The 20,199-nt window shown below is 34.7% G+C and overlaps 1 protein-coding gene and 1 long non-coding RNA gene across 3 annotated transcripts in view; both read left to right on the top strand.

Annotated features, from left to right (window-relative positions):
• The window catches only part of LOC119078595, a 38,028-nt gene extending 35,300 nt beyond the window's left edge, over nt 1-2,728 (top strand). For both annotated transcript variants that reach the window (XM_037186183.1, XM_037186182.1), the window contains exon 10: nt 25-2,728. In XM_037186183.1, the coding sequence (XP_037042078.1) occupies nt 25-418 (394 nt within the window). In that variant the 3' untranslated portion in view covers nt 419-2,728. The remainder of the gene's footprint in view (nt 1-24) is intronic.
• A 2,340-nt stretch (nt 2,729-5,068) lies between these two features.
• LOC119078600 overlaps nt 5,069-20,199 on the top strand; it is a 74,981-nt gene continuing 59,850 nt past the window's right edge. The window contains exon 1 of the long non-coding RNA XR_005088035.1: nt 5,069-6,509. This is a non-coding gene — a long non-coding RNA (uncharacterized LOC119078600). The remainder of the gene's footprint in view (nt 6,510-20,199) is intronic.

The following is a 20,199-nucleotide window of genomic DNA, read 5'->3' as shown; positions in this document are numbered from 1 at the left end:
TACAATTTCTGATTTCTGTTGCAGATCCTCGATAACAAACGGTAATGTCGGGCTGAACAACACCTCACTCTATCGCACGGACATTGCATCGACAGCCGCATATACCACTCGAGCAGAGCTTTACCAGAGTTACTTAAACAACACCGCATTGACGACTAACGCACCGACGGACCTGTCGATGAAGCAACAACAGCAACAGCAACAACAACATCAAACATTACAAACACTGCAACCACAACAGCCACAGCAGCAACAGATGCAACAGCAGCCAACCAACCGACCACCGATTTTGTCTCATAAGTTGAATTCATCCGAAATAACAGCGGTGCGTCAACTTGTCACCGGTTACAGAGAAAGTGCAGCATTTCTGTTAAGATCTGCAGACGAACTGGAGCAATTGCTGCTCAATCAGCAATAAGAGCTTCGATGAATTGTAGGTTAGTGTAGGGTGATGGGAATGTGAAAATGGTGTCACCACAAAACTAATGTGCGGCTTAGAGAGAATCGACAAAAGTTTCGTCGGAACAAATGAACTGATGTGAGTGCAACTAGCAGCATTATCGTTTAAAGAAAATTGTCGGCTAATTTTGGCGGTAACAAATGCAAATTGAATTAGAATCTCCCGCATTGATGGAACAATCTTAGGACAATAAATTGGAGACAATTCGTGTTAAAAAAATGAGTTTTTCATTTGGCAATTCCGCCGATGCAGTGTTCTTTCCATCATTAATTTTATTCGATTTCAATTTTGTGGTGTAGCCTGAGGACAAACTAACAAAACAAAAAACATAAAAGAAAACACACAGGGTGATACTTCAAACTATAAATTTAACTTTGTACAAAGAATTTATTCGTAATTTTAGCTTAAACTGTAAGAAAATACTGTTTTGTCATCATCCACCTTATAGATATTGTTGATCGGACATTTCAAATTATTGAAACGCTTCTTCATGGTTGAACTGTACTGGTTTTGACACCTTTTCTTTATCATATCGCGAATAAAAGCGATGAAAGGCAAACAATTTTCGTATTGCAGGGCATCTGTTAACGATGACAAAAGTGAATTAAAAATAATTCTCTCTTTTATAACAAGTCGTTTGTTAAAACATGTGAAGTACAAGATTTCATGTCAAACACTAAGCGATACTTCAGAAAAGTGAAGTCACAGATTTGATGATGAAATCTAGATATCTTTGTGAAAGGTCGAACTCAGCGCATTACATCGTGCAGACTAAATGTGTCGAGAGTTGTGTGCTTGAACGATGAAGGGTATCGCTTTCGATCCGTATTTCCATAAATATTGACGCAGTGTGATTGTGTGTTTTGAGAGCTGATTAACAGACTTGCGGCCAATTGTAAATTTTGTCTTTACCACAGGCTTAAAGTCGAAATAAAATCCTTTGATTCATTAGTTGCTTGCAAACTGCTTCAGAAGACATCGTTAGCCACAGTTTGTAAGCTTATAAGTATCAGACACTTTATGGTGGTGGGGAGTCTGTGCACCGTTTCGATACCGTATAGATAGCACCCGTTTCCATAGCAACCGTTTCCATAGCAACCGTTTCCATAGCAACCGTTTCTATAGCAACCGTTTCCATAGCAACCGTTTCCATAGCAACCGTTTCCATAGCAACCGTTTCCATAGCAACCGTTTCCATAGCAACCGTTTCCATAGAAACCGTTTCCATAGCAACCATAGCAAAAGTTAAGGACACTCAAAATAAATCTTTTCAAGTTAAAAATTATTCTCAACAGTTATGAGTCTTCGAAAAGTGGAATCACTCAAGAGCTGAGGAAATCACTGATAGTCCAAGTGAACATTATTAGTTATAAATGTTCGAGTGATGAAAATTTACGTTATCTCTTCTCGTTATACCTTTATATTTAGTCCTAGAGCACCACTACACACCAGGTTTATATTTCTAGTCGACAACATATGATATTAGCCACTTGTGAAAGGTACAAAATTCCATTGCAGCTGGTCAGTTGGGAATCTAATCTCTCATTTAATACGATGTGCACCTGGTCATACAAAAAAGGATTTTGTTGTCGGGAAACGTTATGCTTAACGATATTGCAAATAAACTCCCAGATAAAATTCACCACCATACCAGCGGTCCGTTCTTATTTTGTCGGTTCCATAAAATAATTGAAATGCCATTTAAATATCTGACAATAGTAACTGACATCCACTGCTATATCCTATAAACCAGTTCCAATTATTGGGAATTTTATTCACTGAATTTAATAACGGTTAATTTCGGCCACTTTCAGTAAATACATTTTCCAATAATAGACCCTGCTATAACCGATCTAAAGTTTGTAAATAAAAATTGTATTTAGATTCCACTAAGAACTTTTCGCATTGTAGACACAGATTTTGTGTGCTTTTGTTATTTAATTGAAGTAAAAGAATTCTAAAAGAAAAAAAGTATTTTTACAATTAAAAGAGAGTCGACACATAGAGAGAAAGCGTTTATTTCGTATGTTCGTTACACTTACAAATGGTTACAAAGAATTTATTTAAAATGAAAAGACAAAATCGAATGTTTAGCCAAAAGTGTTTTGTTAAAATAAGGAAGAAAAAAAAACAACAAAAAAATTAAGGAGAAATCCAACCAACCAAATTCAAATAAAGACTCATCGAAGGGCACAATATTTTATGTACCTAAACAAACAAACAAACAAAAAATGACAAAACATTTGAGAATTGATTGAAAAAGCAAAAGAAATTATGCAAAAAAACAAAACGGAAAAATTCATATTTCAACTAATTAATTTAGTTAAGTTAAGGAAATTACACTAATAAATGTAACATGCAAAATATTATAGAAAATAAAAATATTTATTGAGTAAACCGGAGAACGCATTCAATTTAAGGTACCAAAGAACGTTTAGCTATTGATGAGCTAGCTATCCTTCAAATTTTCCTTCAATTCAATTCCATTCGAGTCTTTTCGTGAAACATACATACCATCGAGAGGGCGACACCACGAAATACTACGGTCTACGTTAATAACAGCAACAATAATGTTCCACTTCTGTCTTAAGACTTTTAACGCCCTCTTGCACCAAAAATTTGGGCGTCTTTTAAAGTCGTTGATCGTCAAAAACAGAAAGTGCCTGAATTTTAATAGCATCAGTACAAAATTGGCTCAAACGGCAACGCAAATTAGTCAACTTGAATGAATACAGTGTTCTGAGCGAAGCGAGCTATTTTAAATGTAATTGATTAAGGTAAATGATGGAGAGTTGACCTAGTGGAAAAGTGATCTTAAATTGTCCGTGTAAATTTGTATGAAGAAAAAATGATCGGTCAACTCAACATCCAATAAACCCATGACGCGACGTTTGTATATGGGACAATTCACGATTTGTTGAACTTATATGAAATCGGACAACTCACGGTTCACGTAGGTTAACTCTGCATTTTTATTAATTAATTAACTTTGTTAAACGAAATCTTCAATAATTAATAAAATTTATGTTAATTAAGTAAACAAAAGATAAATCTTTCAAATAAAAGTGGTTCCATGTAACATAGTTCCAAAATCGATGAGAAATTCAAGTTCAAAGTTTGGCTTTGTCAATTTAGGTCAACTCTCCATCTTTTACCTTAATGAGTGTTCTTATCGTTTTGATGAATGATCCCACAACAATATCGTCTAACAAACAAAAGTCTGAATTCTGTATCTTAGTATTACGTTGCAGGTCGCGTGAGTGACGATAGCAATAAGATAGAAAAAAATAAAGATTTTCATTTTAGAAATTCTTATGAAAACCCAATTCGTCATTTTACAACTTCGATAGCATGGCTTTGGTTGAACTGGTTCAAGCTGTTAGATCTATCACATAAACGGCTGGCTAGTCTGTTACTTATTTTGTTCTAAGTAAGAAGATTGAAACGAAATCTTCTACTTCATTACAGTTGTACTAACTTTGGTATATATAAGACCACAATGGTCAGAGGGAGCCGTTTTCTTCTTTTTGGTGTCGAAAGCAGATGACTAAGTCTATACAATGACGTTTTGTCAAACAGCTCTACTCTTTTCTCAACAATTATAAATATAACGTTGTAATTATAGCCCTAGTAAGCTTCAGCCGTTGCCTAATAGGCCAAATAAATAATCAATTTAATCTCCGTTGAACAGGGATAACTTATCAATTATTTACTCCTCTGATACTACTAACATTCCGCTGTAAGCACTACAATTCTGCTGATACTACCGAACATTACCGAAATTCCTGCATCACCAGTATAGTTATTACTTTTAACGAAATTCGACCGATAAGAACTCGGCAATTCGATTAAATCTATAACAATGAAATCAATCGTTTGTTTACATCTACTATTTGACTGAAGAACTGTCAAATGAGACCCTAGACGCGCATGATCCGTGCAAAATTTATTCGAACAACATAGTCGATAATCGAAAAAACAGTTACAGGGTTCTGTAGCTCGCTCAAAGGCATCAATACTAGCGTCATCTATGTGTCATTGTATTGATTTCTCGAGTTGACATCTATGGCATTCAAAGTCAATGGTTCCGCTGGTTTTCCTTTATTTCATTTCATCATCCACTCCTTAAAAATCCCAAGCCTTTTCCTTTATAATACTTTTGAATGTGAAAAGTAATCCACTCAATATAATTAACTAAAAAACGAATAAACGGCAAAAGCTTTCAACCCATTGATGCCATCTGGAAACAATCATGACTACTATATCGACGTAATGAGCTTTTCCCTATTCGAAACAGGTATGACACATACGCTACACATTTGATTGTTCATTTTGAATTGATTGAGACCGAAAAATGAAAATTTAGTTTTTCTTTTCGTCCGAGGACATGACTCAATATTTGACCTGTACAAATTCAAGTCTGTCCATGGTTGGTGATTTTTTCGCAGTGACTAATGATGTAAATGAGACTTATGCGGTAATATGGTTTGTTGGAGCTTTTAAAAACTTTGTATGCCATTGAATGCATTTTTACCATCAAATATTTACATCAAAGCGCAACAACTTCTGCGATCAGCAGTTTTATGTGCATTGGCACGAAAAGCCAACTTGACGGAAATGAAAATTCTCTGTTCGGTTCTCTCTCTCCTTCACACATCAGCTGTGTGAAATTTGTTTCTGTATGAAGCACAGATGGAGAGCGCACAGATGGAACATTTACATATTTATATTTTCAATTTTTCATTGCGAATTCAGTCGTCGATGGGTGAGGTAATTGTGCGTTCCGTGAGTGATTTTGTATCGTGATTGTAAATTTAATTTTTTTTTGAGTTCTTGTCTTCTGTTTCTTTTAATTTTTTTTTCTTTATTTTGTCATTTTTATTTTATACCTTGCTTATGTTTTGCAATATTTTTTTTTTGTGTTATAAAATGAACATAGAAACGTGAAAAGAATCAAACAACAAAAAAATAAAAACACTGAGAAACGGTGAACGAAAAAAAAGTAAAAAAAAAATATTCAAAGAGTGATTTTGTGACTCAGTCGGTTAATGTGTAAAGACTGGTTTTCTCTGGTGGAAAAGAAAAAAAAATCATTTTTAATCATAGAACGATTTTTTCCTTATTCTGTTGTTCGATCGCCTGGTAGATGTGCATAATTAATATATCAATTTTCATGTGTTGAGTAGTGTCTAGTTATTAGTAGTCGTGAAGAAATAAATTTAAACCGAAAAAAAACCCATTGATGTTTTGTCATTAATAAGCCAATTTTTCAATCAAAGAGAACAAGAAGAAAAGAATCTACCAGAACTAATAAAACTATAAATTCGTGTTGCACAATTACGTCAATGTCAAAATATATTTATAAATATGCATTTAGCGGCATTCAATATATAAAATGAAAAATTGAAGAAGAGAGGAGAAGAAAAACCCGAAATTAAATTCGAATGAAATCAATTGATGTGTACACACAGTGACAGTATGTGTGTAGAAACGTGTCTAGCTGTAACTTTTAATATAAATATTTAAAGAAATTCAAAAAACTTGAATAAACTTCTAAACCCATAAGGAATTATAATAAAAAAGAAGGAAAAAATCATTAACTCCACCAGCACCAACTCTGCAAAATCAGCTCGGGATTATTATTTTAAAAAAATTTTTTGAACGTTTCACAAGTGGTTTATAATTGACTGAGTGCTATAGTTGTGTATTAATTTTTTTTGTTATATTTTTTCACCCGACAGTTTCACTGCAGTTTTATTATATAAACTCGATATTATTATGTGAAATAAACCGTTTTTTTTCGCTTCGTTTAAATTAACAACAAAAAAAAACTCAATTTCAAGCGAGAAGGAAAAAAAGCGAAGTCCAGACAATTCAGTGTTTTGCGAGGAATTAAACAGAAAAAAAATACCCGAGATAGCTTTGTGTGTGCTTATTATTCTTTCGGGTACAAAAGGATAATTAAAAAAAACACAAACGTTTGGTGCTTCGGACTATTATTTTTTTACTTCATTCTGTGTGCATATAACAGCAAGACAGTTGTTCTCTGGTAAGTTTTGTTTCGATTTTCCATTTTCTTTTTACTTTTTTACCGTAGATCTTAGGTCTTCTGTTGGTTTACTTAGACATACAACAGTTACGGACTCATTCATGTGAAAGAGTTTATCTTTCATTAATTCGCATTTATGAGCACATTTTTACTCAAAAAACATGATCTGAGCTTCGATCGCTTAAAAGTTTCCTTTTCTTAACTAGTGTTGAAAAATTGCGATTTTGTTACTTATTTCCAGTGTTCTTTAGGAAAAATATTGTCCCCACTGATAGAAATAAAGACCTAGATTTAAATCTTTTTTGGGATTAAAATTTAATCCCTCAGGAATTACTTTCGTTACATTTAGAACTAGTAAAATTCAATGTAGAAATTGATTGATGTACCTGACGAGATTGGAAGCTAACCATACCAGCCAAGAATCGTCATATTGAGCGGTTGTGATCTTAATCCAGTCGCAGTTTGTTTAGAACCGTTGAAAAAAAAAAACCTAGAAAACCTAAAACCTTTCTTAATCCCTAGCCATCCCTAGCCGTCCCTAATAATTTGAAAGTAATTCTAAAGCCGATGGGTCGATCATTTATTGAATTTGTGGTATGCAACTCAGTCATAAATTGAAACAAATCAGTTCGAAAAAAATTAGTAGAAACGCCTGGTTTGTGTTCACTTACAAAGCAACATGTATGTTCAAAGCTGATGATCACACAAGATTTTCCATTAATCTGTTTGAAAACACGTTATAAAACGAAAATGAAATGTAACCGAATTACTCATCATTTTCTGGTCCGCTTGTGATAAAAAGATGAATCCACGGAGAGTTACACTCTATGCTCGACTCTATGGATTATGGATCAGGTGAAAGAACGAATTTGACCAAAAAAAATTTTATTCAGATTTTGTAGCCGACGGTTCTTTCAGATCTCTTTACGTATTTAGTTTTTTAAACAATATCATTACTCAAGAGGCCTAGTTTTCGTTGCTCCCGTTTCAGCCTGAAAATGACTATGATCGTAATCGGTTTAAATCTGTTAACGTCCACGTTGTTCACTGAGTTGAAGTATTTTAAAGCCAGGTTATGATCAGGTTATATTGCAAAGATTTAAGCGGGCATAACCTCGCCCAGAAATATTTAGGTTTGCAATGTCACGAGCATGATATGTCAGACAGATTCTACAAACCTTACACCAAAAATCAAAAATTTAATCTCTACAAATCAGTGAGCCTACGACGATTAAGATAGTTCGTCACTTCTTAATCATCTGAGTGGTTTCCCCGTCATTGCATGTGCTATACTACGTCCTTAAGTCTTATCACTCATCAGCTTCTCCATGGCCAATGTTAGGCACACTTCAGCAATGAGCCACTACACTTATGGGCAGTCAAGATAATTCCTTCGATTGATAAAATATTTTCTGATTATCGATAATTTGAACAAGTAATATCGATTGTTAATCGAATACTTGATGGTCGATAAGACTAATGTTAGATTTAAATCGATTTTCTTTAGAAATTAGATAATCAGTTGATGATAATGATAATGTGGAGGCAAGCATTTCAATCAACGAGTGAATTATTTTCATTTCTTCGCAAGAACTCTACTAACACTACACGCCGGGCTAACCAGCATTCAGACGCGACAATCATTAAATTTGACACATCCTATGAGCAATGTCTCCGAATTGATTTGAAATCTACTACTTCTATTGATGCGAATATTTGATTGAATTCTCTTACTTCTTTAGTTTTATCATATCAGAGAGACTAGCGAGAACTCATTGCTTGATATTATGGCCGTCATCGATAACAGATGAGATGACCATAAAGACACAATGCGTGTTGTCATTTATTTTACCGAATGACTGAGTCGCGAAGTCTGATTCACGGAATGCTGAACATATAGGATAAAAGTCTGTCTACAATTAATTGACGTCAACTTCCAGAGCTCTGAATTAGTATCAATTCGGGACGTACAACAATTACGTCTTTCACATCTTTTCGGTTCGCTCGCATTCAACGTTTTAAACTTTGCAGTTTCGCATTATTCTGCTGACGATCAAAAATGTGTGTGGGCGCATTTTTGTCCATTGATGGAATTAATTATATGAAAGAAATCAATTGACTTTGTGTGATACTCATCACACTTGTTCTTTCATAATCTTTTTTCGGAGAATTACAGCTGACCCATACCGCAACTCCAATGAAAAGAGGGAACCATTTTTTTATTTATTTCTTTTCTACGAATTTTAATATTGAATTTCCGGGAATCAAATTCGACATCAAATTTCCATGGTTACACTGTTGCAGTTTTACTTTACCGGAAACGCCCGTAACCAGTTTCAGATATACTTGACGTCATTGTGACGATATTATATTAAAAATTATCAATGCAAAAATTGATCTCGTTTCAACGGTGCATGTACAACCGACAATGTATAATATCGATGGTTTTGTTTATCGATGTTTCGCAGTCGAGTTTCAGTCGAAACGGCTGTTATGTATGTGTAGTGTAGACACATTTGCATCAAATTTGTTAATATGTGACGGACTAAAGACAGGTACTCGGGTGACGATGACAATTTATCGTTTGGAATGGCGCCGCCGATAAAATTTTGATTTTTTTTAATGAAATAAAAAAATTAAAATTCAAAAATATTGGCATGTTCTGCCGGAACATTTCCAGAGATAAACTATCGTCGAATGTATGTATTATGCAGCTCTCTGTTTTAGCTCTGCCATAAATATTTCGTTTACCAATAAAATATTTTTCGGAAAATGTCAAACTATAATTGGAAAACGTAAATGTTCTTCCGTTCGCTCGGTTTTACAATGAAATATGTAATGTACTACATGTCGTACCTTTACCTGGGTTGCATAATATACACATATCAAAACCAAAAACGAAAAGTACATGATCTGTGGGGGTAATTTTGTGGGTTGTCATGTAACTACGTTTTTCCAATTTCGGTAAAACGGTAAATTGCATAAGAAAATTAAGTTGCATTTGAGTTCTATTTTGGAAAGTTTTTTCATTAGACGGATCGTATAAAATACGTCAAAAGTTTCGTGGAGTACATAAACCGTAGACGATGAGTGGTGTAGTATGATGATGTAATAACAATTTTTTTCTAAAAAATATTTTATTTCTGAGAAGTTAAGAAAAAATGCACAGAGAAAGAAACGTACGCAAACGTAACATATATTCATGTAGCCTCGTAAAATATTTAGCAGAACTTTTTCTTCTCTTTCTCCTTCCAAACCGTTTAGAATGTATTTAAATTCGTAAGGGTTCGACACACTTCTCATTAAAAGTTTTTTCTCGTCTTCTCCTCTACATTTTAATAAAAATAAATAAAAATTTGTTTGCACAATTCACTGAAATGGCATTGACATGGTCATTTTCTAACCGAAAGTGCCATACATAAATTTAAGAAGAAAAAAAATCTTTTTGTTTAAATTCAATCGCCGTCAGCGTAGTTATTCAATTTATTTTCTGTATTATTTTGTAATGAAGCGATAATTCAATTTGATTTAATAAGCCTGAGGCGCTTGAGCATTTTTATTTTGTTTATTTTAAAAAGTAAATTGCCGTTTTCTTCAACGTTTGTTTTGTCGTCTTTTTTGTCGAAATTTTCGTGAAATATTTCTATAAATTTTGAGTTGGTCTTCTTCGGGATTCCAATTTCTGACCAAAAATTACAAGTCCATGCTAACACATTCGAAATTTTATCTGCTTTTCTACCGGTGTTTTTTTATGTGTAGTGACAGTTTAAGCAAAGAATTAATCTTCTAAAAGCTTGCAGCAAGAGTATCAGGATACAATGAGATTCAACATCATGAATACACTGTTTCGTTCCCGATTCAGGTGGTTGTTGGCTTATTCAATAGTGTGTAGCCGCGTGATCTCATTCTATCGCACGCATAGTAAGTTTAAATGGTGATTTGTATGAACACATCAACATGACCAGTTGAAGCAAAAACCTAAAAGTGTAACATTTCTGTTGAATCTCATTGTAATGACAACAAAATATTTGTACTGTCATGCTCTTTATACCAAGTCTTTCATTTAATTTTATAAGCGGCAAGCACATCGTCATGCAACAATAAAATCTATTACTTCTAATGATGAAAGTATGTCACATAGTGTTGCATCGAAAATCTTTTACTTCATTTGCTTTAACACCCTTTTTGTCATATAAGACTGCATTACCACAGGTGAACCGCATATCACTGTCGTAGATGACAGTTTATACCGCTTCTTATAATTAGATACAGTGACCTAAGTCTTCCTTTGACACTACAAAAACGAAAATATGAACAAAGTCGCAGTGTAGAATCCAACAATTATTTCCTTTCGTAAAATGCGTCAATTCTTCACCCTTTTTGCCGTCACCGTTTTCACTGGAAGAGAAGAGAAAACTTTCGCTGTAACCTCAGAATGGAATCAATTTGATATCTTAGTTTCCAAGTCAATCATTTTGAAAGTGTTTCATACTAATCTCGAGGTTTTCCAGTCCTCACTTTTGTAGATTTTTTGACACTCCTAGTCCGCATTTTTCCTATACCTTATAACAGACATGTCACACTTTCATCGTATCACTCTCCGCCAGAGGACAGAATCTATGGACGGTCTCTTGGAAACGACAAAGAAAAATATTTCCTGAAAATTTTACAATTTCTGGAAAAGGATGTGGGAGTTCTGACGGAAGAGTTCTTTGTCGTGTAAAGACAATGGGAAACTCCATTAGTTTGTAAATTTCAGGTAATTTTACCAGAATTTATTGGACAGTCTTGACCTTTTACTTTTGTCTGCAGTTTCTTTTTTCATGCATGGCAACTGTTGTCCCAAAATAAAATACGGACAACAATTGTCCGAGAATGAAGTCGTTTCGAATATAAAATCCGCAATTATTTTTCAATTAATTTGTACACGAGACCGAAACACATTTTCTAAAAAAAAAAAAATTTAAATATCTCCTGGGCATTTTTTCTTGTTTGGTATTTTATCTGATCCGTGCAGAATCTATAAACCGTACCACCATATACCACCTCTATCGATTTTCGTCGAAATACCGAACATAATAAAATCACATCCGCTTCGACTTTTTTTCCCCGTTGTTGCTGTTGTTGTTGTTCGGTATTCGTCCTGCAATCCATTTAGTATATATATCGAGTTGATATATCCCTTTATGATGCTTTTAATGTACAATAAAAAAAAGTTCACGGCATATTATGTTCAGGAAATGGCACCATCATCGCTTCCAATTTTAACGATATTTTATATGAAACAACAAAACTCTCCTAAACACAACACGATACAGTACATGGCATATAAGGGAAAATGGCTATGGATAACATGGATGGTGAACCTTGAACTTGAATTTTAGTTTTCGTATTGAAATAAAACTAAATTTAATATCGATTTTTCCAAAGCCAAATAGACTCGGCAACGAGTGCAAATTCTGCACATTATGTAAATTTCACAATGTATGAACGCCTGGCTTTAACCCTTTTTTTTCACCTCCCCGTAACACTGCACACACTATGTGTATATCATCAGTACGAATGTGTCTATTATAATACATGCACAAAACACTCTCCTAGAGTGAATATATGTACACATGCGTTGATGATGCTTTTCGCTTACATAATTTCAAACAATTGATTATGTTGGAAAATTGTTTTTTTTTTGTCGATGTTAGAATTTTATACATTTTCATATTTGTATAATACACATCATGAGGGTTAGCAAATCCATTCAATGTCATAAATGTAAATGGAGAACTTAACATGTACCATACGTACCGCTAGTACCATGCTAAATGCTATACCTCAATTCATATAAACAAAAAAAAATCGCTTTTATTCACGACATAAATGCACTAAGGGCACGATACAAGTGGTTAGAATGACTGATGGACTTGATTGTGTAATAATCATAAAAAAATATGGGATTCAATGCCTTTCGCGCTCGTATTACATCCAACGCTGTATATGTACGGTTATACCTACACTTAAAAATGGTTAGTCGCTGCCATCCGTGTACACACATTTTCCTTTTGAGGATTTTTTACTTCTCTTTTTTTTTGTATTTTGCAATTTTCCTTCACCAAAGGGTGACATCAAGCATATATATGTGCATAATACAATAACGTGCAACGTTTGATATTATGATGAAATGCATTAGCGTTGATATGGTTAATTTATAGAAAAGAATTCCATTTATGAATATATTGAGTAATTGTACACAACGAATATCTGAAGCATTCCGTTCGAGAAAAAAAAATCCTTTCTTTATATATGCCGTCAAAATGCATTATGTGTCCATCCAGGTGGGCAAACAATTTTATTCGGAACAGAATAAACAATAATTTCTGTGTTATGGGGCAGCCATCAGCGCTGTTTTATTAATAAAATTTTTGTTATGTGCAAAAGTTTTACTTTTTTTTAAATATTTATTTTTAGCACAGATGGTCGGTTGGTAATATTGAATCCAAATCGAAAAATATGTACAATACAATATAACCAACCCATATTTTCTATTGTTTAAATTTCAAATGTGTATTTCCCACTCTACTATACTCCAAAACACACACTCTGCATGCGCTACAAATCTTATATAGTGTAAAGCAGGGTTCCCACTTTGTTCATGCTGGGAAATTAGGTTTGAGCGAGCGTCGAGACAAGTTATTTTATATGCTAGATTCGTCGAAACTTTTCATGTTTCCTGCACGGCTTTCGACGCCCTCAGCATGCAAAATCCTCGGGAAAAAGAATAAACCGATTTTTAATTAGTCTAAACTTCGAAACATACAGCAACTCACAAAAAATTATTGCGATTGTTCCTGTCCCAGCTACAAACAGCCTCCGTCAAGTTTGAAATAGTTTCAAATCTCATCTTAAAGACTTAATAAGTCAATGACTTTGTCTCCAGGTAATCTACAAAAGCTGTCATAGGTGTAGCGCCCTATGCAAAAGATAAATCGGTGACAGATAATATACATTACCCGGAGACAAAGTTACCCGCTGACCGCCAAATTGCTGTCACATAACTTCATTGCTTTGATTAAGAGATAAATAAATCTGAGCGGTCGTCTGAACATCGAATAGATAGTTAGAACGAACGATGTAGCTGGGAAATGCATTTATAGCAGCTGAGCTTTTTGAACACATGTTCGGAATGCAGATCTATTCCTTCTTTTCTTTTCAAATCTTGTCTGGTGTTTAAGACAAAATCTATTACTTCGCTTTTTTTGGCATGCATTTTGTTATACATAAAAGGATATCACACAGAGCTCATCGCTTATTTTGTCATAATTACGGATAACAGATGAATCTTCTAAACTCTAAAATTTTCCATTCTGCATAGGAGGATCATTAAAATAGTGCGCAAGCAAAAATCATAATATCTGTATGCGATTTTAATGTTTTGTCTCATTTTTTAGTGTGCGCACTATTTGATCGGGTCCCATATAGATTTTGTAACATTATTTCTGCAAAGAGCAGCTGAACTCATATAAAGTTGCTCAATAAAATTCCCTTGCACTCTGTCCGTGAACCGTGGAACGTCTGCGATAATTATAAATTGTGCGCTAAACCAAATTGATATTTTATTTTAAATCGCAATAAATTCGTATAATAACCCAGATCCACTGACTCAGTTATTTCTTCTTCAAATTGACATTGACGTCAAGTAGTGTTTAGCAAATTTACTAAATATTTAGTTTACACTTGACAAACGTGCCCTGGATTCACGCAATTTGTCTCATTGTTTCGAACCGAAAACTATGATTCACTTAGGGTAAAATATAGACGGATGAATCATAATTTTATGTGGGAATAAAATGTATTGCGGCGGATTTCTTCCAATCTCTAGGAGGCAGTAATTCGCCAAAAGCGATTTCACTTCAACTCACGCCTTAGACCATAAAAATACGAAAATTTATAAATTACTTTTCCACCGAAATAAGAACATTTTTGCGCGAAAATAACAACACGGTCGGTCGGTGTTATTATATCATAATGTGTGTCTATATGCTGAATTTGGTTGTATACGCTAAAAATAAGAATAAACCAATTTGTTCGACATCGACCATTCGACACACAAATCACATTCATCAGCCGAAATATTATTTTCTTGCTTTTTAACTATTAATAAGTGTCATAAATTATGTGATCCGAAACAAGCCACAATTATCAGCTTACAGTTATCGGCGTATACATATGCGTCGTCTAAACAGAAACGCAAATAGCATCATCCATAGCACATTAATAGCGTGAAGTTTTTCGTTTATTTCTTTTTATAAATATTTTCAATTCTGTTAAAATGTTTTTTTGCATTAGATTTTATATGGAATATGAAGACCTACTTAAGCACAATGAACATGAACTGCATAATTAATGGTGGATTACATTATTTACGACAGAAAATATGACAAAAAAATAAATAATTTGTGTTGCGTTAAGCACAAATATTGCTCAAGATGCAATTTTCATCTACATTTCGTCATAAATTAGAGAGAAATTTAAGCCAGTCGATTTAATGCAGGCAGTAGAATAATTAATTTATTGTGCTAATTAGAAGTCGTAACTCTCATCGTAAAATGCGGTTTCTTTAGACATTTTCATAAAAAAAAACCCGGAGATTCTTATAAGTAATGTAACGCCATTAGCGAGGGAAGAAGGCCGTGAAAAAACGGCACATAGTCGTTAGGTGAAGACTTGCTTGTTTAACTTTCCTTACAAAATGAAGTCGAAGGATCCCTAGAACCAATTCCAGAAAATAATTTTACAAAAACGGCTCTGTTTTGATACATAGTCGGTTGTGAATTGGCCATAATTGTATTCAATTCTTTGAATATTGTCTATGAAGACCTGAAACGAATCTTATTAAAAATTTGATTAAAACCTGGCCTTGATCCTGACATGATCGGAAAACTATTGCTTTACAGAATAGTTGATTTCAGAAAAAATCTTCTAAAATTGACAAACATTATCACTAAATCTATTACCACTTTTGTTACACGTATTTTATACAAAATCTTCTACTTCAATGGTTTCAACATATATTTTTATATATAACAGGCAACTAACCAGAGCTCATCGCTTATTATTGTTGTTGTTGTCGATAACAGATTATTAAACTACGAGCAATTAATCGTTTTCGATTTTACAAAAAATCAATAGAGAGATTTTACTGTAATATCATGGAATGCATGTGGAACGAATAAAACGATGGAAAACGACCAGAATCCACGAAAACTAGAGACTTATCTCAAGTTAATTTTTGCATATTTAAGTAAAATTTGACAACCCTACAAGAAAAACTTATTCTTGGTCCACTTTATGCCGAGTAATTCGTAAATATCGCCAAGTAGTACAAATTGAAGGAAATTGTTCGTGTTTTAAAATCTACGCAGATTGCTAATGAAGTAAAGCGGTTTGCGTAGCCAGCTGATAAAACCAGCTGGTCCAAATTTTTGCCACTACATTATTTATGTAGATTCATGTTACATACGAGGCTTTATGTAATTTTGGGACAGTATGAATTGTTTCTGTGCCAAAACACGGAACCATATATTATGCGACACAACCAAAATAACCATTGGCCACTCTTACAATCCTGTAAGACTCAAGTGCAATGTAAATGTTACCAACAACAATAATCATCAACATTTGTCACGCCTTATTAGCCAACGACAAAAATAATCCCAGTATAAGGAGGTTAGTCATAAATTTATCCATGTACATATTTAGCGAATCATAAGAAAAATGTAATTCTATTTTCTATGAAAATTTTATTTAAAACATTTGTTACAGTTTTCTCATAATTCGCTAAACATGCATGTGTGTAAATTTGTGACTAGTATCCTTATAATGGGATAATTATAGTCACTTGCTGATAAGGCGTGACAAATGACGATGAGTATTGTTGTTGTTAACATTTGTATTGCACCTGAGTCTCTAAACTTACAATTTTTCAAAAGAGGGAAGTAACAGTTCCGTGTCCGTCACAGAATTGCATAAAAAGTGTAAAAGGTGAAATCATATCGTAACAGGGGCGACATGTGCAACAAATAACGGAGAATTTCTTGTAAAAGACCAGACCACTAAACCAATAAAAACGAAGTCAATAAACTTCTTAACTTAAATTTATTGACATTGACTGATCCAATAATTGCGCCCGAATACCGAATATTCCTTTAAAACATTTAACGCAACAGAAAAAATTATTTAATAAAAATAATTTAAAAAAAAAACTTTTTTAATTATTCTTTATGACCCCGCAAAACCATGTATTGATATCATAGAATTGAACATTTTATTTTACGAAAAAAAAAAACTGAACCGAAGCAGAGAGGAGAAGAAAAAAAAAGACCAACAAAATAAACGAAACAGCAAACTACAAAATCTTTTTAGTTAAAAACCACATTATGTGAGTAGATGTTAATGAACTCTTTGCAGTGTGTACACACACACGAATTGCTAATATGTCAGTTTTCTGTCAAATTATTATTTATGTTGACTTAATGTCGACGAATTAATCACGGAGACGAATAGTTTCGCGGTTTGAACCTCAGACTCAGTGTATATGTCGTATGTGTGTGCTCTATGTTTCACATTAATTAATTCATAAACGATCATTTTTTTTTTCTCGATCTTTTTGACTTTGAAGTCTTTCGTCTCACCATCAAACTCGTTTTTTTCCTCCTTTTATTTGTAATTGTTGATAGAAAAAATGTTTCAAAATGTTTTTTCGTTTAAGTGACACAAGATGAATATTGTGTTGCTATCCATTAATTCATATATTTCGTTCAATTTTGTTTGATGATTTTGCCGTCACTTTTATGTTTTCGTATGTTGTGGACACACGTGGGTAAACGACCATGTGTTTCTAGCTCAATAACTCAGAATGTGGTCTCATCAATAAACTGTATACAACGTATACTATCCGAACGAATGCACCTAAACTGAAGAGTGCAGAAAAAATGGAAAACTTTTTTTTCCTTTGTTAAGCAAATATTGTGACTCCCTGTCAATTCATTGATTTTTCTATATACCACGAAATCAACGCCTGGTGTTGAGAATTGTATCTCACATTCACTCGTGGAAATCCTAATCTAGACGGCCATTAGAATGAATCACATCAGAGTACACACGAACGGAGAAAAGAACGAAAAAGTCAGTTACAATTGTACGATCGATCAAATAAAGACGTGTTTCCGGGGACAACATCCCCAAGTCTCAGTATTTCATTGTAGTGAAACGTAGAATTCTCAACAAGTGGCGCAGCCTGAAAAAAAGCAAAATAGTGAAAAGCTAAAAAGAAAAAAAAAAAAAAAAAAAAAAACAGTGACGGCTATAGTTTTGTGTGGATGTCAATGAAAAAACAAATCGGCGAAAAGTTGCAACATGAAAGGAAAAGTGTCGAGTTTTCCGAGCGAAGAAATAGAATCTAGATGGAAAAATTCTACACGCTTCGTTCGAACGCAAAGTTACGGTGAAGTGACGAAGATTGCATTTGGCGAACCGTTTGTTTTCCTCAAAGTGGTCATGGACGTAATTTACAGATCAAAGACCCTGCTATTGAGCACTCGAATCAGTCGTTGACTTGCAAATAATCCATCATTCAGTTGAACCAATATGAATCAGAATTTGGTAAAATTCAACAGCTGCTGTGAAGGTTGAAACGATCGGTAAATGAATCCTACCACCCAATGAATCGTTAAAGTAAAAAGTCATAAAACCGTTGCGTACGGAGAACGCAATCAGAGTCGATCCAAGTTTGGAAGCGAAAAATCAGCATTTTGGTGGAATTCGTCCACAAAACCACACAATGCATCGTTTGATTGGACCCTTGTTGGAGTCGTTTGCATTTTCGACCAGGTGAGTGCACTCATGACTTTGGACATTACTGTGACGTTGGGTTGAGTAGGACGTGAGTTGAATGTATGCAATTTATAGGACAAGTGGTTTCGTGGTAGTGTTAGAAATCAGCATCGCTTCCTACCGTACGTTTGCGTTCGTGTGGAGGAGTGTGTTGTTTGAGGCTAGGCTCAAAGAAGTGGAAAATTGTTCACGATTGTTTTACAGCGGGGTTTTTTTTTTTTTTTTTTTTTTTTTTTTTAATTTTTCTTGAGCTCATTTTGTGTTCCGCCGAATTGATGTGATGTCTGTAATTCAAGTGTGAACAAATTTGAAGGTTCTGTGATTGGGCGAGGGTGATCAGCTAGAATAACGTTATAGATTGAGGTGGGAAATTGACTTGACTGTGGACGAAGACGAACACGAATGGTCGAAAATGAACTGGTTGTATCGTGTGAACGTAGCAGTGCCGAGACAGTATATTTACAGTTGCTACAGCAGCAATTACCAAGATGATTTCGAACGGCAACTAAGTACATCGGTGTGACTACGAACGGCAACATAATGATGTGAACAATTTGTTGAAAATGGGCGCACAGCCAGAAGGAAATGGATGAATTGTTGGTAAAAGTCAGATAAAGAGTAGAGGTAAGATATTTGCCGGGGATGTGGCCGGAGTCAGCTCACCGGAGTGTGGATTGGGCACAGGCGGTAAATATTCTTTCAAGAAACCTCGAAATTTATTCTTACCAGACGCATTGGCTATATGAGATTTTGGTTGGAACTGCAATGGACTTAATATTAATCGTAGCGAACGAATACTGGCGTACCATTCTGAGAGAGCGTAAAGAAAAAGTAAGAAAATGCAACGGTAGGAGCATGTGATCGGACTAGTAGCATCCGATGATGCAATATTGCAAGGTCGTAGTGGAGTAAGCAAGAGAAAAACTAGAGATGCTTTGTCGAATATTGGTTTTGGCAGTAGTGGATGACGTTTGGTCAGTGATGTGCTGAGAAAGGATAACGAAAAAGGCATCGTCCACATGCAAAATCGATGAATTCAAGTTAAGTGAGCGACTTGGCAACCTCCAGAAATTCAACATCAAACTCGGTTCGGTCAGAATTGAGACGAAATAATCCATCAGATTCGGCTGACGATACAAATTGGACGGTGGGAGTTTTTCCTCAACTGCCACAAATTGAAATTGAAGTACAGTACAAATTGGTTGGCCATTAGACGCAACATGGCAATTCGGTTGGTCATTGGACGCAACACGACGAATTGGTTGGTCATTGGGCGCAACATCGCTGAGATATTCGGTTGGTCATTGGACGCAACACGACGAATTGGTTGGTCATTGGGCGCAACATTGCTGATATTTGGTTGGCTATTGGACGCAACATTCAGTTGGTCATTGACGCGATGAGAATTTGGTTGACCGGAGCTGACAATATTATTCGTGGCGCTACGAACAGGTAGACAATAGTAGCGAACTACTATGTGCAAAGAGTTTGAATTTCAGAGGGAAGAACGGCAATAAGTGGATCAGCAAGGAGAGTAACAGTGAAACTCTACAGAATTTAACCAACGTAAATGAGCAGGAAGACGTAAAAGAAATCATCAGTAAAAGGTCCAACGTGGTAGCAAGCACACCCTAGACACTTCGCCAGAAAATATATGTGAATAGCCTGAATAGTGTCACACCCTTGGTAGCAAGTGAGGTTTCATATCGACTTAAGCTAGTGGAGGACTAGTAACGTCTCAGAAACGAGTCGACATCGAAGATGATTGGACTGGTAACATCACATCAACAACTGAAATATCAAT

This window comes from Bradysia coprophila, unplaced genomic scaffold (genome assembly GCF_014529535.1).
Source record: "Bradysia coprophila strain Holo2 unplaced genomic scaffold, BU_Bcop_v1 contig_297, whole genome shotgun sequence".
Lineage (NCBI taxonomy): Eukaryota > Metazoa > Arthropoda > Insecta > Diptera > Sciaridae > Bradysia > Bradysia coprophila.
The sequence above is the reverse complement of the archived record's forward strand: the minus strand, read 5'-3'. Positions and strand labels throughout refer to the sequence as shown.